Genomic DNA, 9,483 nt, shown 5'->3' with positions numbered 1-9,483 from the left:
ATAGTTAACTTGGATTAACAGAATATTGTCAAACTGCAACGTCATTTTTAAATGTAGGGTCAAACAAGTAAAGTTAAAAACTATGATAAATTTCTAATTAGACTTTAAAATAGGATCAAAAGCACAACTGTAACCAGCTAGGACAACCTGAAGCCAGTGGGTTCACTCTTGAAAAGTTCAGTTAACTGTTCGGCTATTTAGTTTCAGTTCAGTTCAACTGACAGATACAGAGATTCACGAGCGATCTGCAATGAAGCACTGCTTTTATTTCAAAAATCACAGTGAATCTTATTGCAGTTCCATTTGCTTATTGACATTTCCCACAATTCCCAATGTAAACCAGAACTCCAATTAACATCCCAATCAAGAATACACAAGTTAATGTAAAAAGAATAACAAAAAAAAGAAAGAGAATAAGAAGAGGAAAAGAAGAAAACACCCCCAACTTCATGATGTAATGTTCCCTCCAAGGTTAATGCTAAAGGCAGACTGCACAGGGGACAGTAGGCATTGATCAGCTAGCTCATGAGCTCCTTCTCTGCTCGCACAGGCGGCGGGCCGCCATGGGCATGTGCGTGGTCAGCGGCCAGACCACCGGACAACTTGATGTTCTGCTGCTGGTAGACCTGCCTCAGCCTCTCGATCTCCTTCCTCAACGCCTCCTGATGAGCTGCACATGCAGGTTACTGATTGCTCATGAGTGATTTCTTTCTTTTTTAGATGATGGAAATTCGAAAGTAAAGTGATTGCTCCTTCAGGCATCATGAGGAGTACTAACAGAAAAAAAAATGCAGCATGTTTCAGAGAAGAAATAAGGTTACAGATGTACAGTGCCGTCGTGTTGCGAGAACTCACCATCCTTGAAAATCTTGTCCTGCGCTAGAGCCGCGATCCGCTGCTTGAGGTGGCTGTTGCCGACGGTGAGGATCGTCCGCTGCTGATCCAGAAACGCCACCCGAGGGGACAGCACGGAGACCTCGTTCTGCAAAACCGCGGCAACTTCGCGTATAAGAGCTAGCAAAATTGCACATTTTACACGGCCCAATTGGTGCAGTTTAATTTGGGAACAAACCAAACACCGATGCCTGCTCTAGCAGTGGTGGTCAGAGACTAATCGTAACCTGAACACACACGACATACTTTAACTGTCTCGTTCGGTCTCCATGTGCACCCACGACTCAAAGTGTGCAGTGCGCACGCAACGGAGCATGTTACATGGACTACACTACACTACACAATAGTTGTTTAATGCTGCTTGCATGAGCAGCAGTACAGTACTACTTAAGGCAAATTAATCAGATGTCGCGCAAGCTAGAGCCTGGAAAAGGGGACCACGCACGCCACTGGGCACTGGCCAATCCATCCATGCAGAAGCAGAACCATGTGCGTTTGGATCGCCGGCATGCCATGTCCATCGCCACTACTACGTGGGCTATAGCTAGCTGGTTGGTGCAGCCGTACTGGTGGTGAAGACATTGCCGGCGTGCATGCACGAGGGGAGGGGCTCACGCTCATCATCCTGATCACCACCTTGCATGCTATTGCCAGCCAGCCTGTGTCCATCGGTCGATCTCAGCTGGCCTGGCCACTCCTGTGCGTGAAACCGATCGGTAGATTGCCCAGTGCATAGTTACATTGCCCGGTCTGAACGGTCGATCCGACATGAACTTCTAGAATTGAGCTATGGTGTCGAGTTTTTTTGTGTATTGTTTTGCAAGCTAGGGTTCAGAATTGAGCTGCATTGCGCATCAGATCGGTTAACTAGTTCGAAACACGGATTGGTACAGAGCGTTGTTATAGTTTTGAGTTTGGCAGCAGTGCCGTCTGTTGTTCGTATTGCACGGGAACGGCATGTACATGTGTGTATACCTGCAGGGTTGTGACGCTGCGCTCGAGCTCGGAGATGTACTGAAGCTTCCTCACCCGCGACCTCTGAGCCGACTGCCGATTAGCCAGTATCCTAAAATATATTTCCAAAGAATAACACGGTGATTAATTGAAAAAATTGTAGTGTCGTAAAGTGATTTAGCTACTGAAACTAATCGAGGAGGTTAATGCATTCGACAGGATCAAGATGCATGCATGGACACTGTGCCCAACCCCGCGGGCGCGCGCTCTCACCTCTTGACTCTCTTGGGGTCCCGGATCAGCTCCGTCGGCGAGGCCGCCGCCTGCTCCTGCTGCGGCTCGCCGGCGGGGGCGTCGTTCGGTTGCCCGTCGTCGCTCCGCGCCGCGGCGTGCTTGTCACCGCCGTCGCTGTCGCTGCCGCCGTTGTCCGACCCCGGGGCCGACCCGCCCTCGTCGGGGAACATGGACATGAGTTGGTCGTCGTCGAGCCTGTCGAACTCCCCTGCCCCGCACCCCGTCGGCCCCACCTCGACAAACGCCACGGAGTCGCTCAGCGACCGGCGGTGCGCGCCCCGCCGCGACGCCGCGAACTCGGCGAACTCATCCGCCCACGCCGCGTCGCCGGCGGCTGCCCAGTGCTGGTGCTGCACCGGCGCCGCCACCGGGATCTTGGGCGGGAGCTGCGCCATTTGTACTGTACACGTACCCACGCGCGGCCTCGATCCTTTTAGACCCCCCCTAGCGATCGAGCGAGCGAGAGCTAACCACCGAGCTGATAGCTTCCCTCGCGCGCGTTGGCCGGCGCCGCAACATGGATCTGCCGGTTTTGTTTTATACTAGCATGCTACTAGTAAGCAGTAGCAGCAATATGCTAGCTAGCTGCAAAGGCGCTAGCCACCACGCCACCTTGTACTACGACGGACGGAATTGGAGGGTCACATGGGACGAGACTTTTGGAACATGACGACAGCCTGAGCCAGCTAGCAGCAGCTCGCTCGCTCGTTAATTAGCTTCGTCGAACGCGGGGCGGGGGGGCGAGCTCATCACCGATCCACCCGTCCGTGGATGTGGATGTGGATGTGGATGGAACTGATCGATCGGATCGGTTGGTTGGTTGGTTGCATGCGCTCGCGGCGGCGGCCTCCTCGGGCGCGCGAGCGCGGGAACAAAGTTGGTGGAGGGGGGATCAACGGTTTTAAGGCAGTTAAGTAGGTGGGCAGGAATCCCCCATCCACGTGCCGCTGTCGATCCGCCATCCATCAAACCGAACCGGCCCGTGGATCTCTCGTCGTCGTCGTCCTCCTCCTCATCATCGATCCATCATCGAGCGATCGGCTCTCAAGTTGCGCAGATCGAGCGAGCCGGTCGCGTGTGCATCCGGTGATCAGCCGGAAGAAGCTTTCAGGTCTCGTTCACCCGCGCGCGCGCGCGCCTGAGATGAGCAGGAAATTTTGTGGGAGATTGGTGGTTGGTTGGAGGCGCGCATCGCTTTTTCCGAGTTTTTGTGCTGCGGCAGTGACTAGAATATGCACCCGCGTGTCAGAGATAGAATAGACAATGGGTGCTGTCAGGATCGCGTGCGTTTCACCGGGAAATAGCAACCGCTGCATCTGGCATTCGCGTATCGTCTCATCGAGCGGGGGCGGGGCAGCATGTTCGCAAATCCTTTGGGATCAGAGATCTCGCCCGCGCCTGCTTGCTTCCACATTACTGTACACGGGAATCTTTCGCCACTTGGATCGGGTTATCACAGGTTTTAGTTCGGACGGACTCTGTACGGACGCCGTGTTGGATCAGTAAAGCTCAGCACAAGAAACGCACTTTTGCAAAGGCCCAAGCACAAGGCATCACCTAGGCCTGATCTTCTATATGGGCCAGGCTTAGCAGCAACAAAAGGCTTGATACAGTACGATTGGACAGCTCCTAGCACTTAAAGCAACTCCGGCGGCCTTGTAGTATGTGGGCGGGCAAGTAGCGTATGAGCCCAATTTTTCAATCTTTTTTTTAAAAAATATAAAAGTTATTAAAAAAATCGAATCAATCAATTTGTCAAGTTGCAATACGGACTCCAAGACACAATATGTATATGACATATGAGACATGGTAGTATATGTTTATAGCTAAATATTGTATAAATTAGCTATTAGATTGACTATAGATAAATTGCACCCAACTATTGGTTATGCTATTGATTTTGCTCTTAGAGCAGGTACAATAGCAGGTTATAAGCCAGCTATAAATATATTTTAAACAGGTAAAAGAGAAAAGAGAAGAGTAGTGAGCTACTAATTTGTAACTAGCTACAGCACGAGCTCCAAGACACTATGTGTATGACATGTGAGACCATGTATTAAGGCTTTGTAGGTAGCTATGTATGAATTGACTATTAAATTACTATAGATGATTTAGAGATAATAGTTGGTTATACTATTGAACTTGCTTTGGTGATATTGTTGATACTAAGAGCAGGTACAATAGCAGACTATAAGCCAGCTATAAGCATATTTTAAAGAGATAAAAGGAGAGAGAGAAGAGAGGTGAGCTACTAATTTATAGCTAGCTGTACACGGGCTCCAAGACAAAATGCGTGTATGACATGTGAGACCATGTATTGATGTTTGTAGATAACTATTGTATGAATTGGCTATTAGATTGACTATAGATGAATTGGAACGAGTAGTTGGCTATACTATTGAACTTGTTCTTAGATGTCAGATGTTTGAGAGCAATTTCAATAGTATAGCCTCCCACTAGCTCCAATTCATCTATAGTTAATCTAATAGCACAACATGTACTAATATACTTCAGGTCTCCAGATGTGTGGGCCCAGTCAATGGCGCATCCGTCTCTTCGGCTTCCATATTCGTACCTCCCCCCTTCCTATCATCAGCCTTTCGCGGCTCGCCACGCACGCGCCATGACACCAAATCCTCTCGCCGGCGTCCTGGACGGCACACAGGGCGGCCCCACGCGCCAGCCGCACATTACTGCATCAGGAGAACAAGCATCCCGGGGTTCACCAAAATCCCAGCGGGCACAGCAGGAATACTCTACTACCAACCACTGGCACGTGGGTCCGCCGTCTATGCGGGACCCACATGTCATTGCCTCCCTCCAGTTCAAATCAATCGACGAACCAACCACAACTCCTCTTCTGCTCGCCTCGTCGGGCGCCCCACTCCTCCCACCCCTTCCCCTCCCCTTTCCGGAAAAACCCAAACTTCGACCTGCCTTAACTCAACTCCCCCACCCCAAACTCATTGCTTCACTCAACCCCAGCCTCATCAAACCCTAACCTCCCGCGTCCCCAGCCCAATGGTGACCACCCGCACGGGCAAGCGTGGGCATGGCGGCGGCGGCGGCGGCGGTGGCGACGACGAAAGCGCCGTTGCGGTACTCGGCGTGCTCGGACTCGGGGCCTTCGCGGAGCTCGGCCTCCACCACGCGGCGCCGGACGAGGGCGAGCTCGAGCAGCTCGCCGGCGCCTACGACCGCGCCTCGGGCCACATTACGGTCTCCCTCCGTGGCGCCGGCGTCTCGGCCTCGCCCGCGGACCTCGCGGCCGCGCTCGGGCTGCCGATGGCCCCCGTCGCCCTCCCCACGGAGGCGGAAGCGTCGGTGCTCCGCACCGAGGAGGCGATCGCCGCCGTGAGGGGGTTCCTCCGCGATCGCGTGCTGCTGGGAGGTGAAGGCGGTGGCCGGGAGTTGCCTGGGGAGGTTGCGGTGGCTTCGCGGCTGGTGGAGGAGGGGAAGCCGCACGCGGTGGACTGGTGCGGGCTGTTCTGGGAATTACTGAAGACGGATTTGGTGAGCGGGAAGCCGCGGCGCTACGCGCCACACTTCCTCCGTCTGATCGAGCACCAAAGGCCGGAGCTTTTTGCGGAGATTGATGGGAGCAAGCCTCTTGGGAAACGCAGGAAAGGCGAGTTCTTGCAGCAATGCCAGTGGGCAGATGATAAGGAGACGGCGTTGATTCACGCGAAGTGTGGGGATGCTCGGAGCCAGGCATCAGAAGCAGAGGAGATGGAAGAGAGCGGCCTGAGCATTGGGGACTTGGAGGAGATGCCAGTTTTTGGAGAGGGCAAGGAATTCACTGCAGTTGATCCTGTGGATTACCAAAGTTCAATTGTGGGAGTGAGGGGATGGATTCATGGAATGAACGAGGGAAACGCTGAGCTTGGATCTCAGCAAAACTTGCCTTCAGAAGTCGGCGTTTTGGGCTGTGATATGGAAGGTAATGAAGGGAAAGATGCTGCTGGTGCGAATGTCAAAGATCAGAGCTCCCCCTATGTTTCATCTTTCCTTAGCCTTCTTCGCAGAATGGATGAGCAAGATGACTCAAACCTTCAGAAGGTGATATCTGGGATCAAGCCCCAACCTGGGCCAAATCAGCAGCATATTATTGAGATTGAAGATGAAGAGGATGATGATGATGCGAACGTGGGTGTTGGTCCTGTCCCTCAAGGTGGTCAGTTTGACTCCAATAGTTATTTGGTCCAACAGAGGGCAACAGAAGGCATTCAGAGTGATCAAGCACTTTTGTCTTTTCTTGCCTGCACACAGAAAATTAAAGCTTGCATGGATAATAACTTCTTGGATAAGATAAAGGCTCTCATGGAGGCTAGAGCTGCTAACCAGCGCATGAGAAATATGTTAATGAGAAAGGACTATATGATCACTACCATCAAGAGGGACATACTGGAGGATCTTGGAGCAAGGCACACAAAGATCAGTAGATATGAACATGATATGGAAATGATGCGTCTAACCATTCAACAATACCAAAAATTGTTTGAGAACTCTTCTGCTGCATTCATAGAGTATAAGAAGGGGATGTCATGTGCGGAGGGTGGTGATTCAGCCGTTGAAGTTCCTAGCATAGCTGATGGGCTGGACCGATCTGTTAGGGTGCAACAAGTGTATATGTATCAGAGGATTAGTAGAATTCAAAAGTTTTGGCTCACAAAATATTCAGAGCTTGTTGAGCATATGACAGTACTAGCAAACCGCATGGCATACCTAAGTGATGGACTGCAAAGACTTAAATATTCAACAACAATTCCAGACCTTAACAATGGCAAGCCTCAACTCTGAATTATACCTTCATATTTCCATTATTTGTAAAAACTGTGCATTTATGTCTACATTAGAAGTATTTGCTAACTACGGTGAATCAACTTATTTTTGTTCTATCAGCAGGCGAGGCAGACGAAGATTTGGACAAAGAATTGCCGAGTAAGACGAGGAATGCAGAGTGGGAAGGTGAAGGAGATCGTTGCGGTAGCGCTGCACAGGTGAGTTTAGGTATCTGCTGAATCTTAATACGGAGTACTATGTAATGCTTGTTATTTGAGCACCGATTTGTTTTAGCCAATGCAACAAATATTTCCCATGACTTAGAAATTTGCCATAAAATATTTTTGTGCTACACCTATCAAAAGTAGATGGTTCTCAGGTTTCATATCACTATGTGACACTTCTAGCTAGCTAATTACAATTACTGAAGAATGGGAGCATCTATAAGTTCTTTTCAGTTTTTTTGGCGCATTGCCAGACATAACACTTCGTATGTTATATTGCTGGAGTGAAAGCATACATATTTAGATCCTGACATTGTACTTGCTTTTCAGATAGATGAATTAGCACAGTCTGCTCAGAAGAATGGTAAAGAAAGCATGATTATCAATGGAGCTACTGGAAGCTGTCATGAAGAGGAAGCATATGCCGCATATCAAGGATGTACGGCTCTACAGGGCACAAGTTAGGCAGAGGAATGTTCTGCATCTTTCATTTTGATGAATGTTGATAGCCTGGTGGGTGCAATCTAGCGTCATTTAATTGCGCTGGTTTAATAGTACTAAGAGGTCATGTAGGCCTTAGATTATGGTTTATGTGGTTACACCTAATTAACGACTATGTTAGAATGGTTTAGCATTTGGATCAGATGGTACTATGGCCCACAACTTTGTGCATGAATGGGAACTTCCAGCACCTTGCCGTTTTTAACTTTTTATCGGTTGAGTTGTGTCGACAAGTTTGTTCATCTGCATGAAGCAGTATAACTGTAGGAACTCTTCGCGACCTCATATCTCGGTGCACTTTTGTCTTGCTCGTTAGTTTGATCTTCCCTGAACGTGATCGAGACCATTGGACACGTACTCAGTAGTCAGTAATGAATTGAGGTCAGTTGAGCACTTTTATGAATTATGATGGTGGTAGTAGTATGAAACACCGAAACGGCTGGTTATGGAAGCATACCGTCTTCTACGAGCGGCTGGTTATGGAAGCACTTTTTATCGGTTGATTCTCTGCACGACCCCCACTAGGCCTGTATCTTCTACGAGTTGTTGAAATACCAGGTGAGAATCATGGACGCATTCATTTCTGCGATTTATCCCAATATTATTTTTCGATTTTTACACCCATGCTTTCAAAATTGTGAAACAATGTGTCTTTTTCACACACACACATATACATCACCGCATCTTTCTAAAATATGTTTTCAACTTTATCGTAATTAATTCAATTAATTACACTATTAAATAGTTATCAATAAATCAGACAATCTTTTATCCAAAAAAGATGCCTATATCTATCCTGGTTTGAAAAATGTCATAAACTTGGATGGAACGGAAGGGTAAACTTTTTTAAAAAAAGAACAATAACCTTATCGTTTTTTAAAGGTCCCTTGCAAGAGTTAGAGGAAAAGAAAACTGTTGGGCCTGGACTTGATATCCAGCTTCTACCTAAAGCAAACGAGGCCTTTCCTGTATCCGGCTTGGAGATTTGGGCCTGGCCTATGCTTAGATTGGCATGTATTTTTGCAAAGGGGAAATTTATGGTAAAATTTTAATAGCTTTGAGGTTCTCAGTAACAAGTTTTTATAATATAAAATATGATATCTTAAATTATCATTTCAAGGATAGAAAAAGAAAAAATTCTATGGCATTTGAGAAAGTGCCTCAAGGTGCTAAATTTTTAGTGTAAATGTTTGGTACCTCCATATACTTATTACCTTGAGGTATCGAAGTTAGTTATGGTACCTCGGGTTATTTTTAAAAAAATGTTAAAACCGCTGTAGTAAAAGAAACCTTTTAGCAAAATGTTGACCAATGGCCCATTTGATATTGTGGTGATTACTCTCATGATATCGTTTGATACAACTTTTTTTTAACGGAAAAGCAAATTCAACTAATTTTAAATCTTGTCAGTTTGGAATTGTTTTCTTTAGTTCTAGTCTGTAACTATGGCACTAAATTTTTTTGAATAATTTTACTATATTTGAAAAAGTAACGAGATGTACCACATTTTCTAGTATAAAAGATGATATCTTTATATATTTTGCACCTTGAGGTAGCAAAATTTAGTTTTGATACCTACAGATATTTTTTTAGAATGATAAAACTATACAAAAATTTTATAATAAAAAATTAGTGCCTCTCAAGGGCCGTAAATTTTCTCCTATTTCAAAAATTATGGTCTTTCTTGTCAAAATTACGTAACGCTTCAGAATTGCATGTGGTCGTCAAACCGGTGCTACCGCAACTTTATAAATATGTGAACTAGACTATCAAACGATATGTGAGCCGTCTGAACTTTCGTAGGAACAGTCCTTGGAAGGAAAAAAAAAGGGAA

The 9,483-nt window shown here is 47.4% G+C and overlaps 2 protein-coding genes across 2 annotated transcripts; one reads left to right on the top strand and one right to left on the bottom strand.

The window, feature by feature from the left end:
• Positions 1 to 276: 276 nt before the first annotated feature.
• Positions 277 to 2,652, bottom strand: LOC102716090 (basic leucine zipper 6). Its single transcript, XM_006646272.3, has 4 exons — positions 2,122 to 2,652; positions 1,870 to 1,960; positions 856 to 982; positions 277 to 670 (listed from the first exon to the last, which is right to left on the bottom strand). The coding sequence occupies exons 1-4, from the start codon at positions 2,535 to 2,537 to the stop codon at positions 519 to 521; spliced, it is 786 nt and encodes a 261-aa protein (XP_006646335.2). The 5' UTR covers positions 2,538 to 2,652; the 3' UTR covers positions 277 to 518.
• A 2,443-nt stretch (positions 2,653 to 5,095) lies between these two features.
• On the top strand, positions 5,096 to 7,978 carry LOC107303762. The gene is made up of 3 exons (XM_015834427.2): positions 5,096 to 6,925; positions 7,048 to 7,142; positions 7,479 to 7,978. Exons 1-3 carry the CDS (start codon positions 5,164 to 5,166, stop codon positions 7,611 to 7,613), a joined length of 1,992 nt encoding a protein of 663 aa, XP_015689913.2. The 5' UTR covers positions 5,096 to 5,163; the 3' UTR covers positions 7,614 to 7,978.
• Positions 7,979 to 9,483: the final 1,505 nt, after the last annotated feature.

This window comes from Oryza brachyantha, chromosome 1 (genome assembly GCF_000231095.2).
Source record: "Oryza brachyantha chromosome 1, ObraRS2, whole genome shotgun sequence".
Lineage (NCBI taxonomy): Eukaryota > Viridiplantae > Streptophyta > Magnoliopsida > Poales > Poaceae > Oryza > Oryza brachyantha.
Note: the sequence above shows the minus strand (reverse complement) of the source record. Positions and strands in the feature narration are given on the sequence as shown.